The sequence below is a fragment of the Lissotriton vulgaris genome, chromosome 4_1, assembly GCF_964263255.1.
Source record: "Lissotriton vulgaris chromosome 4_1, aLisVul1.2, whole genome shotgun sequence".
NCBI lineage: Eukaryota > Metazoa > Chordata > Amphibia > Caudata > Salamandridae > Lissotriton > Lissotriton vulgaris.
The window spans coordinates 770,513,974-770,536,103 of record NC_141691.1 but is presented as its reverse complement, the minus strand read 5'-3'; the positions used below and the strand labels follow the sequence as shown (position 1 = coordinate 770,536,103).

Here is a 22,130-nt window from a genome sequence, read left to right as displayed (position 1 = left end):
AAAGATTAAACAAAAGAGGTGAAAGGGAGGAACCTTGGGGGACCCCGCACTGGACTTTCTGGAAGTCCGCAGAAAAATCACCCAGGCGAACAGCCTGGGTGCGGTCCCTCAGGAAGGAGGATAACCATACCAGGGCGGTACCCCCGATCCCCGCCGCCTTGACACGGGAAAGCAAGATGGTATGGTCAACCGTGTCAAAGGCGGCTGAGAGATCGAGGAGGACCAAAGCCTGGGTCTGATTGGTATCCATTCCCTCCCTGAGGTTGTCAAGGACCGAGAGTACTACGGACTCCGTAGAGTGTGCGGGGCGGAAACCAGCCTGGCGAGGGGCCAAGACCCCATACTCCTCCACAAAAGTGCTCAAAGAACTGGTGACATGATGTTCGAGCACTTTGGCCAGAAATGGCAGGAGGGAGATGGGGCGATAGTTGGCGGGGACCGAAGGGTCTGCGCCGGGCTTCTTTAGGATGGGGACGATAACTGCTGTTTTCAGTGAATTGGCTACAACCCCCTGAGAAAGAGAACTATTAAGGAAGTGGAGAGGGGGGTCTGGACAAGTAGTAAAAATATGGCGGAGGATGTGCGCGGGGCAAGTGTCTAATGGGGAACCAGATTTAACAAGGGGAATTATCGAGGTCAGGGATTCCTTGGTCAGGGGAGGAAGGGCATCGAGTTGTCCCTTAGGAGGAGGGCACTGAGGGTCAACAAAAGTAAGGGGAGGTGAGGGAATGTTGGCTTTAATAATAGCAATCTTCTCAATGAAGAAATTATTTAAGGAGTGAAAAAGATCCTGGGAGGGGGTGGGCTTCAGAGATGTCCTATCGGAGAATGCCAAATTGTGAACAATCGAGAAAATTTCCCTCGGTTGATTCTCAGCTGCAAGAATCTTTGAGGAAAAGTAGGCCGTTTTAGCAGCCAAGATAGCCTTCTTGTATTGAGCCATAATACTAATAAACTCAGATCTGAGTAAGGGACAGTAGTTCCTCCTCCAGGCACGCTCGGCTCGGCGTACCGCTAGTTTGGTGGTCTTGAGATCCTCGTTAAACCACAAGTTGGCATCCTTCTCCTGCTTTGAAGTAACCTGCTTCAGTGGGGCAATGGAGTCACAGCCTGAAGAGAGCCATTGTTCAATGGCAATGGCCTGAGAGAGAGTGGATAGGCCTTGTAAGGTGGGGTAGGAGGAGGTTAGTAATGCAGATAGATTGTCAGGATCCACTCGGCTCCATGAGCGGACCCAGACATTCTTAGGGAGCGGGGGCCTAACAGTGGGGTTAATGGGAAGGGTAAACCAAATCAAATGATGGTCAGACCAGGTGCAGGGTGAGATGGATAGGGAGTCTACCGGACAGTTCAGGGACCAGATCTGATCCAAGATATGTCCTTTGACATGAGTGGGAGAGTGGACATGGGACACAAAGTTAAGGGATTGAAGGGTATCTGAGAACTCTCTTGAGGACGGACATTCCGCTGGGTCTGAAGGCCAAAAGTTAAAGTCTCCCAATAGTAAGATAGAGGAGTTATTGACCGTAAGCGTGGCCAATACCTCCTGAAAATCGGAGAGAAACAGTAAGGGTGATTGTGGGGGACGGTAAGTAAGAACACAAGTAAGAGGGGGGGTGGTAGATGTGGTACGAATGGCCAGGTACTCAGTTGTGGCAATATCTGGCAGAGATAAAAGTTGAAAAGGGAGGTCAGCCCGGGTGATGACTGCTACACCGCCCCCGCCCTGCCAGCAGAACGGTCCGCTCGTAGAGCATAGTATGGAGCGGGGAGAGTGGCCAATAAGACGGGGAGAGAATCATCACTAAACCAAGTCTCTGTTAAAAAGAGAAGATCCGGTGCATGGAGGTCCAGCAGCACCGACAGTTCGGGCGAATGGGCCACTGCTGACCGGGTGTTAAGGTAATAGGCCGAGAGAGTCCTAAGTGATCCTGGGCTGGCTTCACCTTCTGGGAGGTGAAGGGGAATGGGGGGAGGGGAGGGGGGGGGGGCGGGAAGAAGAGGGGGCAGGGGACAAATCAAGAGAAGATATGCGAGAGCGAGCGCGGGCGGATAAAGGCCAAGGGCCCTGGAGACTGCGGAGTTGAGAGGAAGTGTAGGTGATACATTGGGCAGAGTGACGTGCCCCTAACCCCGTTCGGCCGCGGACGGGCGCAGACGGGCTTGACTTATGCGCGACTTCGGCGCAAAGTCGGCGCTCCCGCTGCGCTCGTCCGCTGCGCTTACTCCAGGTCGCTATTTATGCCGTCTAGCCGTGAGCCACTAGACCGCTCACCTGCACGGTGGAGAGGCAGGGCGGAAGTGGTGCAGAGCCAGGCAGGAAGTGTCGCTCGTAAGGATGACCCTCCGCACAAACGGCACACTGCCGGGGCGAACCGGGGTCGAGAGCGAGATGGAAGAGGTAAGCTGGCTAATCAGTTACCAAAGTACAAAATTCAAAATGCTGGCGCATTAGTAGTATTCACCTTAAAAGTTTTAAAAAATACACACAAAGTGCACAACACAGCTCGTAGTCAGCTGGGTTGTGTAGTTAAAAAGTATCAGCGGCGTAGGAACGTGCCTGTAGCCTGCCCACCGCAGTTGTCTGCCACGGTTGTCTGACAGGGAGGTCAAGCAGGAAGTAAGATAAAGAAAAAAGCTTCTGCAGCCACTAGACCGCTCACCTGCACGGTGGAGAGGCAGGGCGGAAGTGGTGCAGAGCCAAGAGTGGGGGGGAACGCAGACAAGAGGTTGGAGAGCCTTATGCACACATCAAAAAGGCAAACAAAGCAAAGAGTCACTGGGAAATGGACAAGAGGAAGGAAATATCTTTTCGCGTTACAAACATGCAAAAGCACAGCCATGAGACGAAGTCAACAAGCGCTCGTAACCTGGAACAGCCGCTGTGCTGGTAAACGAGCAGGGGCAAAGCAAACAAGTACAGACAACCAGTGCACACCACAGAGAAGCGGACGCGGGAATCTAAACAAGTGGTGCGGGCGCACTACAGAGGAGCGGGGAGAGGGAGCCTGTCGTCTGTGCCCCACTGATTCGCGTGCTAGACACCGGGTGGGAATGGGCTGAGCAAAGGCACAACATGGCCCGCCTTTGCCCAATTGCGTGCCTTATTTTTGTAACAAAAAACACGCGAAACCCAATGGCAGCCGGCGAAAGCCTGATCACACGCACAAGCGTGAGCAGCTTTCAGAACCCCGTACAAGAGGTCTCACAGTTCTGCACACTGCAATGCTAGGCGGGAAACCTAAAAACGAAGTCCAGCAATTCATAGCCGAATCCGTTTCTGCTCCCAAAACACCCAGAAGGGGAAATAGAAACTCTGATTTAATCAGGTCCATGTTACGCTGAGTGTCAAGACATAGTATGCCCGTAGTCAGCAGAAGACACTCTTGCCAGATGAAAACCCCGGATCTCGTTCTACATTCAGTCTTCGAAACACCGTTGGAAGTCACGTAGACAGCGAGAAATTAAATATTTCAATTCCACTCAATTAACTTCTAAGTGCGTCTGTCTTCTGTGTTGTTCTACTCCTAACATGCAGTTAATTGTATATACCATACGTAACTTCCCATTTTGGAAGTTTAAGTTGTAATAATGTTCCGTAAAAATGAATTAAAAATGAATTAAAATAGCTAAAATAATTCCTTGTGGGAGGGAAGAATTTCTACTCTTCTGAATTGCTATAACTATTGTTAAAGCAGAAGCTCTGTTTTCAAACCTACCTTTATGGTATTTTATTAATAGTCTCCTTATTTCAATATGATGTGTCATTTGCATTAACATGCCACATATCAGTTTGATATACAGTTGTAATGTTCTTTATACATGCTTTCCTTTTAAAGACATTTGTTAAGTTACTGATAAGTTTGCAGGTAAGAACTGAAAATAATTAAAATGCTTACAAATGGGGGTAAAGACGTGTTTATTTGTTTTCTTTTAATTGTTTAGGAGCCTCTTACTCACCATACATGTGCCGCACACATAAATGTCCGTGGTCTTGTGCGCATACGCTGTGTTCAGGAGTTAGAAAAGATCCTTCATTTCATGACAAGGAAAGGATTGGTAAACACAGGAATATTGTCCGTCAGCCCCAGTCAACACCTCCTCCCAAAGGATTATCACAATGTAAGTGATCATTGTTGTCATTAATGAGACGTACCATTCCCTTGTTTTTCGACACGTCTGCTAGGTAAATTGAGAATAATCGTATACGGAGGTGGGGGGGGGAATTAATTTAAAATGGTTTGTGAGGGAACCAGGATTCTCCCTCGTTTGCACATTACCTTCTTATGGACCTCTGTGATTGTAACTATAGGTTTGCACATCTATGGATAGGTAAGAGCATTGCTTGATTGCAGGGGTATGTACATGGTGTACAGAGTGAGAGTGTTTGACAATTAGTGTATTTGGAAACATAGGTGAAAGCCAGAGAGAAGTGTGTGGACAAGCAAAGAGGAGAACCAATATTCTTCTAAGGGAACTGGACACTATATTAAACCAGTGGAAAATATATGACCGCAGTACAATAGGTAGTTCAGTGTCTAACTGTTAAGAATCATACTGTGTCCTTCTTTCTGAATTATTGTAGTCCAGGAAGCTTTTAACCTTAAAAACTTTTCTGTAGGTTATGTTTTTATTGGCCATCAGTTAATTGTAGCATTCTAAGAGTAACAAATCAAATATTTTTTTTTCTACTTTAAGAAATCAGTAATTGTTATCGGTGCTGGCCCTTCAGGATTAGCAGCGGCAAGACAGCTCCAGAATTTTGGAATAAAGGTACCTATCAACAATTATAAGATAATTGATGTCTCCTGGAGGAAAATGTGCTGAGACTAAACTATCTATTTTGACACAAATGCTTATCAAGTGTTGTCCTTTAAAACCATGCCTGGGAATGTTTCAATGGTTTTAGTCTAATGATGAGTGATACATAAAGTAGTTTACTTTAACCATAGATCAATTGTTTTAAGTACCTGAGGTAACCTGTGCTTAAAGACAAGACACACCACATTCTCAGAGTAGGCTGCCCTTGCAGAGTAGTATTGTGCATTGCTCACCTGGGAAACTGCGCCGTCACATTCTGCCCACTCCTGTCCACATATACACAAACATTTTTGCCTATAAAAAGCATACATAAATGCTTCCTTATTCTAAATCTCCAGTACCTCAGTCAGGTGTTAAATTAGATTATTTTATCAGTGTGTGTTGTGCAAGATCTTAGAACGTGACATACTGCAAACTGCCAATCAATAAATCAGTCATTTGTAAATCGCAGCAATTCACCCTTGAGGGTCTTGATGCACTGGAGAATTATTATCTGATCATTTAGACAACCAGGTCTTCCTCAATAGCTGACGCGATGAGGTGGTCCTGAAGTTCAGGTAGAGGTTGTTGCAGGCCTTGGCTTCAAGGAGCGAGAATAAGCATCTTCAGCTGTTGGCCTGGCGTATCTGAGGGGTGTTTGCGAGGGAGAACGAGGCTGATCGGAAGGTGTCTGGTCGGTTGGTGGAAAGGCAGGTGTTTGTTGATGTATGCAGGACCTTTGTTGTGCAGGGCCTTGTGTGCGTGGGTCAGTCAGGGTCCTTCTGGGAAGGTCAAGGATGAGCCTTGAAACTGAGTTTTGTATTATCTGAAGTTTCTTCATGAGGCGCTCCGTGATTTCTACGTAGAGTGCATTTCCATGGTCCAGTCTGCTAGTGATGAGGACCTGTGTCACAGTTCTTCTGGTGTTGGCTGGGAGTCACCTGAAAGATTGTCTGAGCATGCAAATGGTGTGGAGCAGGCAGACGAGATTGCGTTGATCTGTTTCTTTATGGATAGCTTGCTATCCAGGATGATGCTGAGGTTGCATGCTTGGTCTGTCGGGGTGGGCAGTGGGCTTAGTTCAGCGGGTCATCATATGTGGTTCCAAGGTGGGAAGTGATCTTCCCAGAGATAAGGACGTCCATCTTGTCTGTATTGAGTTTGAGAGTGTGGTCCTTCATCCAGTCCGTGATGTTCCTCGTGCATCTATGGAAGTTGGCTTTGGTGGTGGAGGGATCTTCTGACAGGATGAGGATGAGCTGGGTGTCGGTGTAGGAGATGAGGGGTGGGGGGGGCATGTAGGTGTTGAAGAGGATGGGGCTGATTAACGATCCTTGCAGGACTCAGCAGATGATCTTCTTTGGTTCTGACGTAAACCAGTGGGAGGCTAATACTCTTAGTTCTGCCGGTGAGGTACGAGGTGATCCATCTGAGGGCGGCTCCCCAGATCACTATGTGGTGAAGTCTGTTGGTCAGGATGTGGTGGGAGATGGTCTCAAATGAGGCGTACAGTCTAGGAGGATGAGGGCAACAGTTTCTCTGCAGTCAAGGAGGGCTCTGATGTTTTTGGTTACTGTGATCAGGGCTATGGTTTGTTCAGAATCTGGATTGGGAGAGGTTCAGGAGGGTGTGGTCTTATAGGTATTGGGTGAGTTGTTGGTTGATCGCTTTCTCAAGGACTTTTACTGGGTAGTGGAGTAGAGAGATGGGTCGGTAGTTCTTTGGTTCGGTTGAATCAGCTGACGGTTTCTTCAGGAGGGGTCTTACTGTAGCGTGTTTCCAGTCTTCTGGGAAAGTGACTGAGGTAATAAAGATGTTTAGGACCTTCCTGAGTTTGTCGCTGAATGTCTTGCTTCTGAGGTTGAAGACGTGGTGGGGCATGGGTCAGTGGGTGCTCCGGAGTGTTTGGATTTCATGGAGATTGTGTCTTGAGTGGTGAGGGGGTTCCAGTCAGTTAGCAGGTGTTTGGGGTTTGAGTGTGATGTTGTAAGCTGGTTGAGGCTGTCGGTGGCAGAGTCGGTGTTCAAAGTTTTCATAGATGGCTGAGATCTTGATGTGGAATGGAAGTAGCAAGGTTGTTGCATAGCTCTGGGGAGGGTATAATGTCGTTCTCGGTGTCTCTGGATTGGAGAACTCCTTCACAATGACGAAGAGTTCTTTTCTTCTTTTTTTTTTTTAAACAAATGTTATTAATTTTCTTCAGTCACCTTACAACATTCTTACAGATCAATCTGGGCCATCTCTTCGACGGTCCGATCCTCTGACTACAAGTCAGGAGTACCCAATACCCAACATCTCTTGCGTAGCCCCCCCCCCATGTCAGTGTGCCCTCCGTTACCCCCCCTAATGAAATGACAGTAACCCCGTGCGTTCAGGTACCTAACTCCAGCCATTGTATTTGCACAGCCATGTCCGCCTCGGGAAATTGATGGTTCCATTTAAATAATCAGGTGTGCCCTGTGCCCCTATTCCGAGTCCGCCTCCCTGCCCAACCTAGTGCGCGGAAACCTACTCCAGCCTGCATGTGTCTAGGTGGCCCCCTCCCCAGTGCGCTCCCCCGTGTTCCCCGCCCCAGTCTCTAGTTCCTGGGTCGCTGGCACATCCCCCCCCCATCTTCCTCATCTGCCTCTGTTGAAGACTGAAGCTCCACTACAAGCGCGCCCCACGCTCTAGCTGCTTCTAGCGCCTTGTCATTAGAGGTGCGCCTGGCTAACTGTAGTCTAAGCTTCCCTTCACTGCTCGCCCAATTCAGGAAACTCCCCCGCCATCTCTGAAAGCTAGAACCCGCTCTCGACTTCCAATGCATGGTGAGCCCCCTTTTCGCCATGACCAAACCCAAATCGTAGAACTTGCTGGTAATTTTTGTGGCGGTGTATGTGGGAACCAAAGCAGAAGGCAAACTCCCATCCCCACTTCAATCCGAGGCTCCGTTACCTGGTTCAGACACGCCACCACTTCTGTACAATAAGAACCCAGACCCGCGCAGGACCAAAACATTTGACCAAAATCAGCACCCTCTGCATTACATCGGGGACACATCGCATGAGTCCCCCAAAAGCTCGCTGAATTTTGACCGGTGTTAAATAAGCCCTGTGCAGCGTGAAATATTGAACTAGTTGGAACCCGGCGTTGCACGTGCCTTTCCAGGCCCTCCGCATGAGCTGTGGCCACATCGTCTCAGGTATAGGTTTTCCAAGGTCCTCCTCCCATTTACCCTTCAGCCTATCCAAGGGCGGGAGCCCCTCCATTGCCAGTCTGCTGTATAAACAGGTGATAGCCTTAAACGTTCCAGCGGCCATCGTGACATATTGACAGCCCAACGATGTGGGGGGCTCCAACAGTCCCATCTTCCACTGTTTCATGATTCCCGACACTAGGGCGGCGTGTAGCAAGAAGTCTCCCTTTGGGAGATCCAAGGTACTCTGCAGTTCTTGGAAAGGTAACAGGGTGCCATCCCTATATAAGTCCCCAGTTATGTGTACTCCGCACTCCTCCCAGCCCGCCAGCGCCGACAAGTCTCCGCCATGCGGAATGGCAGTGCACATGCCCAAAGGAATCTCTGGGGCATACGGGTCGGAAAAGCCCGCTTGTTTCTGGCTGCGCAACCAGGATTGTCGGAGGGTGCGTTCCTAAAGAGTAAGTTGATCCAGCCTAAGTTTTTGCTCTAGTACTTTGAAGGACAGCACGTGACTAGGGATAACTCTGCCTTGTGGTCCATCCGGGCCTCTAAACTCGCGCGCCACCGCCTGTGTAAGCCACTGCAGCTGTGCCGCCAAGTAGTACCACTTGAAATCTGGGACTGCCAGCCCCCCCTCCTCCCGTGGCCGCAGCAGGGTGGTCAACGCTACTCGCCTTCTGCCTGAGCCCCAGACAAACCCTGTCACCATTGACAGCAGCGTCCTGAAAAACGATGCCGGTATCCACACCGGCAAAGTACGAAAGAAGTACAGCAACCTCGGTAGGGCCACCATCTTCTGGAGCGCTACTCTCCCTGCTACCGACAGCGGAAGGGTCCGCCAGAATCCCATGCTACCTCTAATTCCCCTCAGCGCACCTCCTACGTTTCCTTCCAACAGGTCAGAGTGGGCATGGTAGATGCGAACACCCAGGTACGGCAATCACTCAGACTCCCAGCACAGATCCTCCAGTGTCAGGGGCTGTGGGCCGTTCGGAGTCAAGGGGAACAGGCAGGTCTTAGTCCAGTTAACCCGCAAACCCAATAGCCGGCCAAACTCCCGGAGAAGGGCCCGAGCCCCCCCCCCGCACGGAATCCTCTGCGTCGGCCTAGTATAATAAGAGGTCATCCGCATACAGGGAGATATGAGTCTCACCGCGCAGCAGAACCCCTTCGTAATGCCGTCCTTGACGAGCATGCGCCGCCAGTGACTCGATCGCCAGGGCAAATAAGAGAGGAGATAAAGAAGAGCCCTGACTGGTACCTCTCTCCAGCTGGTTCGCCGCCGATATGGAGCGCCCCCTACGGACCCTGGCCGTGGCAGAGCTGTACAGCAGCTGGGTCCAACGTATGACATTATCTCCCAATCCAAAGCCCCGCAGCACCTGGAACAGGTATGGCCACTCCACACTGTCGAACGCCTTTTCGATATCTACCGACAGCACCACTGTTCCCGACAAATCCTCTCCTCTCTCCCCCATGATCCGTATCAGCCACTGTATGCACGTTACAGTATTCAGAGCGGGAATGAAGCCCGACTGATCCGGGTACACGAGAGTACTCATAAGATCGGAGAGCCGCGTGGCCAAGATCCTGCTCAACACCTTATAATCTACCGTTAGCATTGAGAGCGGGCGGTATGCCGTCCTGTAAGTGGGTATTCCATCCTTCAGCAGCGGCACTATAATCGCCTCCCTGGCGGACAGCGGCAACCTGCCCAATTCCCAAGCCTCTCCGTACACCATGTGTAACTGTGGTGTGAGGAGGTCGATGTATGTCGCATAAAACTCCACCGGCAGGCCGTCCACCCCTGGCGTCTTTCTCCTGGCCATGTGCTTAATTGCTGCCCTGATCTCGCCCAACGAGATAGCTGCGCCCAACATGTCCCCCTGCTCCGGTTCCAATCGCGGCAAGTGCGCCTCTTCCAAGAAAGTGTCTAACCCATCAGGTTGCACCTTCAACCTGCTCTGGTAAAATGAAATTGGTCATTGACCTCTCTCTGTGAGTAGACCAGACCCCCAGCTGGCGTAGCCAGCGACACTATCGGAGTTCCCCTAGCAGCCGGATTGGCCAGCCAGGCCAGCAGTGTGCCCACCTTGTCCCTCTCAGCGTGCGCGCAAACCATGTATTCTCTGTAGTTGAAGCAGCGAAGCCGCTCCACCTGTGTGGCTACCTGCTCCCGCGCCGCCAGTACTTTCTCCTGTCCGTCCGCGACCGCGCGACTATCTTTCTCTGCCTGGCGCAGGCAAGCCTCCTCCCATTCTATGTCACGTAGCAAAGTCCGACGTACCCCGGCAGTGGACGAGATACACATGCCCCGCACCACAACTTTGAAGGCGTCCCACTCATGAGCTCTGGTCGTCGCCGTCCCAGAGTTTTCCCTAAAATAATGTTCGTTGCCCTCCCTGACCTCCGCACAAAACACAGGGTTTTCCAGTGCCATTGGGTTCAGTCGCCACGTGGGGACCGCCTGATGCTGGCGTGACCAGAGGACTGTGATCATGCAAGGGTTATGACCTGAGATCGTTCTCGCCAGATATTCACTATGGTGCTTGAGTTCCTGGGCCCCTGCCGTACATAAAATGCTATCAAGTCGTACGTGGAGGTCATGGGGAGCGGAATAGAACAAATAATCCCTGTTGGTGGGGTGATGCGTCCGCCAGGCATCCGTGAGGCCCCACTCCTCCTGCCATTCCCGCCGCGCCTTGGCCGTTCTACGCACCACCGACTGGGCCAGTGGCGTATGAGAACGATCCAATTCCACATCCGCAACAGAATTAAAATTCCCCCACATAAACACTGTGCCTACCAGGAAGGACGCCAACCTCCCAGAAAGCCTCGAAAAGAAAGCGGCCTGTTCAGAATTCGGGGCATAGACACTGCAAAGCGTAACATCTCGGCCGTCCAGGCGACCCAACACCCCCACATATCTCCCTTCCGAATCCACCATCGTGGTCATGGGCTGAAAGGGAACTCCTGCGCGCACCCAAATCAAGGTCCTCCTGGCAAATGCAGAATAGGTGGTATAAAAGAGCTGTCCCCTCCATCTCCTCTGCAGCGCCTGCCCTTCAGCCTGATTAATGTGTGTTTCCTGTAAAAAGGCCACCTGGATCCCTCTGCGGACTAAATAGGAATGCACTTTATATCGCTTCCTCATGGAGTTCAGCCCTCGCACATTCCAGGTGATACATTTTAGTTCAATCCGGGTCCCCATAAGCAGGTATACAACAGAGCTCAACCCCGCACATCCTAACTGGCACACTGACAAGCCCCCAGAACTCAGAACATCCCCAACAAGCCCTCAACCCACCCTGCCCCAGATCAGGCGCCAAACAGTAGTTACCCATCCAAACCCAAACCCCGCTGTCGGGGATATACTCTGGCAACAACCAGAGACTCACAAGTTATGTGAGGTAGAGGAAGTGACCCTACACCAACCGAGCCGGACAACAATCACTACACCTCAGTGTATCGGTCAGATCTCGTGCATGAAAACCTTCTCACCCCGGCAGTGTCCCGCCCCCTGCATGCCCCACTTCCTCAGGTGCGCCCCCCCCGCTCCCCGGGCCTCCCCCCATCTCAGGAGAAAAGCAGGCCTCCTGCCCACTCCAGTAAGACCCCAGCAACAGCCCCAGGTGACTCACGCTGCAGTTCAAGCATGCCCCCTTACTGTATACCATGCGAAGTCCAACAGAGTCATTTGTCTATCAGGTCATCAGCAGTTTGTGGGGTAACCTGAGGCAGGCCACCGGGTCCCCCTCAGAGCCCCCTGATCCCCCTTCATCCGAGCCATGTTGTGATCCCGAGTCCGCCAGGGAGGCCGCAGTCACCGCTCCGGAAAGGACGGACACCGCTTGCAAGGCAGCGAGTCTCTCCAACTCTGTCTGCGAGGCCGACAGGAATTGCTTGTCCAATGGGCGTTTCCGGTTGCGTCAGCTCCTGCGGGGTTTCGGTTGTGCCTCAGCTGTCCTTTCCCATTTGCCAGCGCCGTCTGCGCCCGCACGGTAACGCTCCAGCCACTGCCAGGCATCTTCCGGCGTGTCACAAAAGGTCGCTTCCCCGTCCACCATCACCTTCAAGCGTGCCGGAAATAAAAGGGAGTTCTGCACACCCTCCTCGCGGAGGGCCCTCTTGACAGCTAGGAATGAAAAGCGGTTCAGTTGAACCTCCTGGGAGTAGTCAGGGTAAAGAGAGACGGAGGCATGGGCTGGCTGGCACTCGGTGCGCCCTTTCCAATGTGTAAAAGTGCGTCAGCCCCTCAGGAACAACCACTTCACGCAGCCAGGCTTCCAGGTACGAGACCATATCGCCCCCTTCGACTTTTTCGGGCAGACCTACCACCCGAATGTTATTGCGCCTGTTGCGCCCTTCCGCATCCTCAGCCCTCTTCTCCAGCTGCTGCACTCTGCGCAGAAGGTCAACCATTGTGGCGTCCGTCGCCTTCTGGGCCGGCTCCAGCTTCTCCAGCACCAGCTCCGTGCCCTTGACGCGATCAGATAGCTTGTCATGATCCGCCCTCAACAATCCCAGGCTTGTCGACACCTGCGCGATATCGTGACGCAGCGCTTCTCTCTTGTCCCAGATAGCCTTGAGAATCTGGTCCATCTGTTGCTGTTGCAGCCCTGTGTTCGGGTTGCCGGTCGAGCTCCGGTCCTGGCTCTCAGGTAAGTCCTCACCCTGGTCTGCTGGTGCCATCCCCGGCACCTTACGCGGTTTCCCCATGTCCCAGCCCCAGAACTGAGCACCAGCACCGACAGCGGTGGCCCAGCACCACCAGTTGTCCTCTCCAGAGGCAGGAGTGTTCGCATCCGTCACCTCCCGCTAGATCCGCGGGGCCGGGCGGCCAGAAAAGCGACCTCACCAGCCACCTGTCCAGGGTGCTCCAAGGGCCAGCAACCCCCTGCCGTAGCGACCTCTGGGCACCCCAATTGCCCTCTGTTCAGCGAAGGGGCACCTCCTGCAAGCGTCACCGTCACTCAGCTAGGCCCACACCAGGCGTGCTATGGCCATACTCAACAGGGCCCCGTGTCCGCCTCCAAACGGGCCCCGGAACTTCAGCGCTGTGAGGCCAGGCCAGTCCTCCCGATGGCGTCACAGTAAGCTGGGCGGGGGAAGCTGCCGCTAACACAACACCTGCCCCTTCCGCTGCACAGCCAGCTCTGCCCCCCAAGGCCTTCCCCACCTCTGCAGTACATCTGGGCGCCAAGTCCGCAATCGCCAGGCCTTAGTGCAATTGGTAGCCTCTGCAGTCGGGGCAGGTCTGCTGCGGCCTCAGTCCCCCCTCCTCGCCGGTCGACAGGGAGCGGGGGTGTGAGAGGACAGAATGCAATTCAGAGCCCCCGCAATGTGCACGCCGCCCGGGCTCCACCGCAGCTGCTCAGCCAGGTCCCGCCGATCCACAACCTATCACCACCGACAATCCGGGGCGGTCGCCTGCAAAGTCCAGGACCACCCCCACAGCCACTTCTGCCAGTCCCCGGGCAGGGTGCCCGCTCCAAAGCTCGTCCCGCAATGTGGGAGCACCAACCTCCAGTTGCCAGGATGGCCACCCTCTGGTATGGCACCCCCTGACTTGTGTCGCGCTCCTCTCCGCCTCGGGACTCCTCCAAGGAGTCTCTGCCCGTTCCCGCCGGCAAGCTCGCTCTATGCGTGGTCCAATGCAGAGCCAGGTCGTCACCAGGGTACCCTTCTTCCTCGATGGCCGCACCGTCACGTCAGGCCGGGGTAAGGTTCCCGCCCCAGGCCCGATGGAGATGGTCGGGCCCTCCAGACGGAGCCTCATCAGTCGTTCCTCGCGCTGTTGCCGGGGCACCGCTAGGACCACGTCCCCCGGGGAGCCCGCTCAAGGCGTGGGCAGCGTTCGCGCTCTTCTCCGGTGCTGCGCTCCGTCGTCCCCCGGATGCTCTTCCTCCCCGACGGCCTCTCCGTCACTTTAGGCCAGGGATGAGATGTCCGCCGCAGGCCGTGGGCAAAATGGCCAGGCTCTCGGGTGGAGCCTCGCCCTTCGCCCCTCTCGTTGCAGCCGGGACCTTCCGCTCGCACCAAAGGAATGCTCGGGTGCCTCTCAGCCCCAGGGTGCCACACGGGACCGCGAACACCGCCAGAGGAGTCTCCCTTACAGAATACTTACCGAGACCGACCCGGAAGGTCGTACCTCACGGGTCCATAATCGGTGGCGCTCAAGCCACGCCCCTAATGACGAAGAATTCTTTGCTGTGGTTTGTTCTAGCTTTAGTGCAGTCTGCCAGGGTGTTTTTTGGTTGCTTTCAGGTGGTGGTAATATTGGTTGAGTGCGGTCCTGAAAGCTGCGCAGTCTTCCACTTTTTTGCTGATATGCCCCTTCAGTTGCCTACAGTTGCATTTGGAGGGGCGCAGTTCCCCAGCTCTTTTGGTCGGTACTTTAGCTTTCTGCCGTCTTGGCTGAATCGACGGCGGCACATTCTGTGATCCACTGGGAGAAGTTTTTTGCTGCTTGATCTGGGTCGGGTGGGTTTTTCCAGTCTCTGCGTGTAGATCTTGGGGATAATCATTTTGGAGTGGGTGGGTCTTGTGAAGGTGGCACTGTAATGGTCGGTCCAGGTGAGTTGAGTGGCATAGTTGTACCTTACTCAGTCGGAGGCGAAGGTGTGGGTTGGGTCGGTGACAATCTGCTTGAGGCCGATGTTGCTCATGCTTTCCAGGAGTTGCCGGAATAATCGAGGAGAAAATTTAGGTCCCCAAGAAAGATGTAGTGCTCTGAATCGATTGCGAGCGGGGCGATGATGTCCAGGGTGTCATTGCAGAAGCTGGAGCTCTGTTGGAGGTCTGTAGGTAAGGGTGACTCTGATGGTGCTTTTTTGATCTGTGTGGATTTGGAAGTTGATCTGTTCCATTTTTGGTTGGGTCTTCTGGGGATATAGTTCAGCGGATGGTGTCATTATGGATGATGTGTATTATCTTGTAGCCTGTGTGGATGGTGGTGGCGATGTCTGGTGTGGAGGTGGGGTTAAGCCAGGTTTCTGTGAGAAAGATGACGTCTGGGGTGAGGAATGAGATGGTGTCCCAAATCTCTGTGGCGTGTTTACTTAGTGAATGTGTGTTGAGTAGGATGCATTGGAGTTATGATGTGGTAATCTCGGCTGACATGGCGGCTGCATTAGTGGTGCCGTTCATGCTGTTGATGGCATTAGTGTTGAAGGTGAGGTGGCTGTGTCGGCAGCAGAAAGATCCTCTGGTGGTATGTGGCGTCATGCGGCAGCAGTGAGTGTTTATGTGTTTGGGGTCCAGGGTTCTGAGGCCTACGGCGGTGTAGTTTCATGGGGAGGCAGATCTAGGAGACCTGGTGCTAGGCATGATACAGGCATAGACGGGCACAGACAGGATAGCTTTTGGCGTGGCCACGCTGCATCCTCCCTAAATAGTCCTGGGAGGTGCCAGCAGGGAGACGGGAGCGGCAAAAGGCAGAGGAATTGATATCAGTGGCTCCAAAAAACTAAATATACTTATCAGCGGTTGCTATAACAACAGAGAAATAAACAGAGCAAAAGGAGGGCAAAAACAGAAACCGCAGCAAGGCAGAAACAACACCAGTTCCCAAAACAGCAAAATACTGTGAACCACCCAGCGGAACGAACCGGGGGCTCGGGACTGCGGCATAGTACCTTATCCCGGAGCCAAGCAAAGAATGATTGGCAGCAGGGGAGAAACATACTGGACCACGAGGGTCAATGGCTGCTCAAGGGGCCATGCAGAGGCCTCCATAAATAGTCCTGGGCTGGCGGGAGCGGCAGAAGGTGGGAGAATCAGAATCAGTGATGCAAAAACGAAATCTACTTAACAGCAGTCTCTATAAAAACAAAGAAATAAACGGAGCAACATGAGGGCAAAAACAGAAACAATGGCATGGCAGAAACTCTGAAACAATGACAATGCACAAAACAGCAAAATACTGTGAAACACCCAGCAGGATCGAACCAGAGACTTAGGGGCTCAAGGGCACTATGGCAGAGTACCTTGTCTAGAAGCCAGGCAGAGAAAGATTGGCAGCAGGGGAGCAGCCAACTAGACCACAAGGGTCAAGGGCTGCTCACCCAGTTAATGCTATGTGTTGGAAATGTCCCTTTTTGCAGGTTACCACAAACATTTTGCTGATTTTTTTTGCATAGGACTCTGAGCACTTTATCAATGCGGACCAGTGCTAAAGTGCCTGTGCTTCTCCCCTAAAACATGGTGACATTGGTATATACCTGACTGGCATATTTAATTTACCTATAAGTCCCTTGTAAAGTATTATACCATATACCCAGGGCCTGCAATCTAAACACTCCTAGTAGGTCTACAGCACTGATTGTGCCATCCACACAAGTAGCCTTTCAAACCTGTCTCAGGCCTGCCATTGAAAGGCCAGTGTGTGCAGTTTACTGCTACTTCAACTTGGCATTTAAAACCACTTGCCTAGCCATAAACTCCCCTTTTATTACACTGAAGGCACCCCCTAAAGTAGGCCGTGGGTATCCCTAAGGGCAGGGTGCTGTGTAACTAAAAGGTAGGACTTGTACTTTTAAGTTTTACATGTCCTGGTAGTGACAAACGGCTACATTTGTTTCTCACTGCTGTGAGGCCTACTTCTCTCAGAGAATAGCATAGAGAATTCCATAAAAAACACTTTGAAGCAGTAATTTCTGGTTAGAAAGGAGTAGCTAAATCATGTTTCATATCTTTGGAATGGTAATGATAAATCGTTCTTAGTGGCAAAGTTGGATTTGACATTACTATTTTAGAAATGTCACTTTTAAAAAGTGGACATTTCTCTGCTTTAAACTTTGCTCTGTGTGCCTGCAGCCTGTCTCCAATATACGACTGGTCTCGGTGACCGCTACACTATTTGCACTCCCTCTAGACAGCCACAAACAGAGGCAGGTGAGCCTCGTCTGCATTCTGAGCACTCATCTGCATTCATCTGCATTCTGACAGGTCTTCCTGGAGAGGGAGGAATGGAAGGGGCTGACACACTTCAAAAGGTAGTGTCCTGTCCACACACAAAGCACTGGTTCATCCCCGACAGTTAGTCTGGCAGAGAGGACAGGGTAGAAAGGGTTATTTGAGCACTTCAGAGAGCTCCTTTGAAGTCACCCCCTACATCAAAGGTACTCTTGGGTATAAGTACTAGGAGTGTACTACAAGAAAACCTAGGGGTCTTGGCTAAGAGGAAAGAATCAACCTCTTACTTGGGGGTAACAATATCTATCTAGTCTATCGAGTACCAAGCACACTTGATATAAAGTTAAGTTAAGCATTCAACCAATGAACACAGACCAACAGTGATTGTGGGTGAAACCGATAAATTCATATTGGATTCCCATCAAAGTCTTGTTGTGATCAATACTATCATCTGGTCATCCCTCGTGGATGGTGTGTCTCTACATCATTGAGACGTTTCTACCATACCCACGGTCGAAGTTGGGTTCGAACCCACAATCACTCCGAGACCATGTAGACACTGATGTATGATGGGAGCAAGTGCAGTGCAACAACCCAAAAAGTGTTAGAGTGGTGAATTTAAAATAGAATAGAGGACAACAAGAGAAACTTTAATGAGGATTGGCCTCTTCCTAATTAAAACCAGGAACAGTGCTTATAAAGACAGTTTTAAACAAATAACTGCATAGGGGCCAACATGTTTCAGCCTTCAGGGCAAGACCCTAGGCTTTCTTCAGGGCCTCTGTTCTTCAATTAGTTAATGCTACTGCATGTGTAACGAGGAATGTGATTTTCCTACAAAGAATAGTGATAAAATAATACAAAAGGATATATGTGACCGGAGCTGATTGCTCTTTTCTCCGTGTCAATCCAAAACTATTTCACACCTAAAAAATCAAAACACCATATGAGGATAACTGTATAACAAAGGGAATGCTGAATTACAAAATTAGGTAGAAAATTACTTATCACTCACCCGGATAGACCGGAGATTGGACCTCACCTCTCCTGGACCAGGCTCAGGAATTAGGAGGCCCCGCTCTAAAGGTATGAAGAAAAAAGTGGCTAAGCATAAACCCGGGGACTTTCAGTGCTGCCCCTGCTAGTCTGCTAACTAACCACCACATGATGTCCTCACAACCTTGAGTTACCCATTTGACCTCTCACTGGTGAATTTAGGCTCACCCAAGGGTGAAAAAACCAAAGCTGCTATTTATACAAAGAAGTAAAAAAGTTTAAGAAAGACAAGAGCACAAACTCCAACCTTTCTTTACTTTGTTTACAACAAATTTTAGTTTACTGTTGATTTAAGAGATGTAAAGATAAAGATATTAAAAACACTACTTGATTTAGATTCTCCAAGAAAGGGGAACCCAAAAACAGACCCATGCGCTGATAAAATACAGGGAGAAACATGGCCTACCTGTCCGTCTTTGCCTCTGGCGGATCCTGAGTCAGGGGGAGGCAACGTCTGGACACCTGTTAGGGCTTTAAATAGTGACTCTACAGATGTGTAATCCAATCGAAACTTAACATTCAGTTGACCAATGTCTAATGCATAACCATGTAAAACACCAATGGCCGGTTTTCAGGAATTTATGCAAATAAGAGTACTAGGTCTGGACCAATGGCCTGTTTGTAGAAAAAACGTCAAAGTATCGCTACGAGCGTAATCTCGCGATACTACAACATCTACTCGGTGACATCATTCATTTCCGTCCTGTAGTTCTATCGCTAAAAAACCAAAAAGCCAAATATTATCCTTTGTAGCATAATGACAGTAGGAGAGCTCAACTTACGTGGAACACGCTCCCCTTAAAGCGAACTCAGCTTGCTCTAAACCGTGACATACTAAGAAACTCGCGTTTTATGGTACGCGCGTCCCGTATCTCTAAGAACTACCAGATGACGTCCGAGCACGTCTTTCTGTAGTTCACAACTAGGAGCCAGTCTGTTAGTATGTGGAACTCTCTGGTGTCAGTGAACTAAGAGACCTACTCCTCTCCTTTATTGTTTGTACAGCGGAAAAGTAACACTTCGATTCTTTAAGCACTATATTCTGTCTAGTATAGAGCCGTGCAAAGGCTCCATCATTCGCACAGCTGATGTAATAATGCGATGTTAACACGATTAGTGACGTGTGTCTGGGAATTAATATACACACCCGCTTCCATAACTCAGTTTACAGATGGCAAACTACACGTATTCAAACGATCGCTAAAACAGACCGAAAACAAATGTTGATCCCTTTAGCGGCAGCACAACTACCTTAAAAACAATACCGCTGGGTCTATAAATGTTGTTTAAACCTCACAAGGACCACTTATTTATAAAACAACCGTCATGCTATTGTAAAAGAAACTACCATATGACGTCGGAGAATGTCATTCTGTAGTTCATAGGCCAAACGTCACACGACCCGTAAGGTACAACGAGCTAGATAATGGATTGTGTACGAAATTAGTAGGCTTATATACAAGACCTTGGAATTAGGCGAGAAGGTTGTTGACTAGATAGTGTGATACCACTAGCAATCGCCCACATGTATGCTCTAAAAAGCTATGAACTCTAGTACCATGCGTGCATGCTAAAGTGAGGTAGCTGGTATGTCAATAGTACAGACAGGTGTAGCCCAGGCTTGCTTTATAGAGACCATAAAACCCCACTTAATACTGTTGTGGTTCAAAAGGAAGGAAGGTTTAGTAATCATAAATAGGTCACCCACTTAGTGAACGTACAGTCTTCCTGAGGTGTGTAATGCCCCTACAAAAATATATTACAAGCTGGTCCAAGGTATTTCATCATTGAGACCACGACTATCACTGGACATCTTAAATATCCATTTTTGCTCCTTAACGAACAGGGATTTGGATATGTCCCCTACGTACGACAGTATGAAGGGTTTTTCCAAAACTGTCCATTTGAAATCAGACTCGTTGTGATTATGTTCAATGTAATGCTTGGTGAGTTTTGAAACACTCTTTTTACATCTAAATGAGCTCTTATGTTCAAGCATACGGGTGCGGACCTTCAGTGTGGTCATGCCAATGTATCTTTCATTACAGGGGCATGTTAGCTGGTAAATGACGTGTGTGCTATTGCAGTTAGAAAACTGCTTCAGTTCCCAGGGATGGTCTGTGCCAATATCAATGTGTAAAGTGATGGATGTCTGAGGGCAGACCGAACAATTACCATAGGGGTGATGCTCAACCACTGCTGGGAGAACCCAAAGGGTGCCAATGTTCCTTCTTGGTGCTTCTTTGGGCCGCATGTGTATCAGTTGGTCTCGCAGGCTCTTGGAACGCTTGAAAGCGAACAAAGGAAATGCTATTTTGTCATTACTGTTATTCAAAATCCGCCAGTGTCGTTTTACAATGCGTTGAATGCAGTTTGATTTGGTGTTAAAAGTGCTGACGAAGATGAGGCTCAGTCAGGAGCTCCAGCAGGGCTTCCCGATGATTGTTAGTAGCTCGTTTAAGTGAGCGCTTCACCAGAGTTTTAGGGTAGTGTCTGGCTACAAGTTGGTTGGCCAGATTTGTGGCATGTTTCGAGAAAGTCTCTGGTGTAGAGAAATTACGCCGGACCCTCAGAAATTGCCCATAGGGCAAATTGTCCCGAAGTGACTTGGGATGCTGACTTTCATATAACAGTAGTGAGTTTCTCGCCATTGGTTTTCGAAACAGTCCGCGTTGTAGACCAGTCGGGGTAACATAGATGGAGAGATCAAGAAAGGAAATCCTCTCCTTGCTCAGCTCTACAGTGAATCACAGGAAGTTGTTCTGCTGGTTCGGCCATTCATGAAAGAGAAGAATGGATTCTTTGTTACCCCTCCATATGACAAGAATGTCTATATAGCGCTTCCACCAAATTACCGATGGAAAAAATGGATTGCTCGTTGTTAGTACGCATTCTTGTTCAAAGGTATGAACATAAAGGTTAGACAAGCTCGGCGCGAAAATGCTGCCCATGCTTGTCCCTGACGTCTGGAGGTAGATAGTGTCCTCCTACTTGAAGAAATTCTCTTTCATGGCTAGCCTAGCTAGCGCCATAATGAAAGGGACAGGAGTGATTGAGTCGAGATCAGTATCCCCCAGGATGGATCTGATGGTGTCTAGGGTCTCATCCTGGGGGATAGAAGTATATAGTGACTCGACGTCAAAGGAGACCAAGTGGTCTGTCTCTGGATCAAATTCTATTTCAGGAATCACCCTTAGGACATCTTTAGTATCTTTAAGATATGTGGGCATAGTCTGTACTATTGGTCTCAAGAAATAGTCTACAAAGGCAGATAACGGCTCCAAAACAGAGCCTTGACCAGATATTATTGGTCTCCCAGGAGGTGGTCTCTGGGATTTATGTACCTTTGGCAAAGTATAAAAGTAAGGCATAATGGGATGTTGAGCCTGTGAGAACTTTGCTTCTGAATCGGTGATCCAGCCCTCAGCCGAGGCTTCTTCCACCAAAATGTTGATTTCCTGCATTAATCTGTTCGTAGGATCAATAGCCAATGGAGCATAAGACGTAGCAACACTTAGCTGACGTAGACACTCCATCCTGTAAGTCTCAGTGTCTTGTATAACTATGGACCCGCCCTTATCAGCAGGATTTATAGTTATGAAGGGGTCCTTAGATAAAGTTGAGAGAGACTGTCTTTCTTGTCAGGTGAGATTACTATAATTGTGCTGCTGAGAGTACCAGATTTTTTCCACCTCATCTCTCACTGCCTTCTCAAAGTTCCTGGATGGCACCAAGGTGTAGGCCATCCAGGAACTTTTTAACAGCCTTTCCAGCCACCGATTGGACCCTATCCGGGCTTTCAGAATTATAACAATCAGCCTTTTTTAGGCTTTGGCCCACGAAGGCCACGGGGCAAAAGGAGAGGCGTTCAGGCCCAAGTCCAAGTACATTGGGAGGACACAACAGGACCCCACGCAGGGACTCGCAGCCACACGAAAAGGAATCCACAACAATTTACGAACGACCAGAATCCAGTCGAGTTGTAAATTTGAGCAATAAGACTCTATCGGCAATAGAAGAAATTGTCCTTAACAAAGGTTTAGGATATGTCACGACTGATAATGGGGACCCTTTTCAGTTACAGATAGTTAGCTCAATTTTTTTGTAAACTTAGACTGCACTATTTCTTTAAAGATAAGAATAGTCCCAATGATGACCAGGAGAATAAAAATACTGGTCT

The 22,130-nt window shown here is 50.1% G+C and overlaps 1 protein-coding gene across 4 annotated transcripts in view; it reads left to right on the top strand.

The window, feature by feature from the left end:
• Window positions 1–22,130, top strand: part of KDM1B (lysine demethylase 1B) — a 725,553-nt gene that overhangs the window by 322,258 nt on the left and 381,165 nt on the right. For all 4 annotated transcript variants that reach the window (XM_086965107.1, XM_086965106.1, XM_086965105.1 and 1 more), the window contains 2 exons: window positions 3,946–4,122; window positions 4,699–4,773. In XM_086965107.1, coding sequence (XP_086821233.1) covers window positions 3,946–4,122; window positions 4,699–4,773 — 252 coding nt within the window. The remainder of the gene's footprint in view (window positions 1–3,945; window positions 4,123–4,698; window positions 4,774–22,130) is intronic.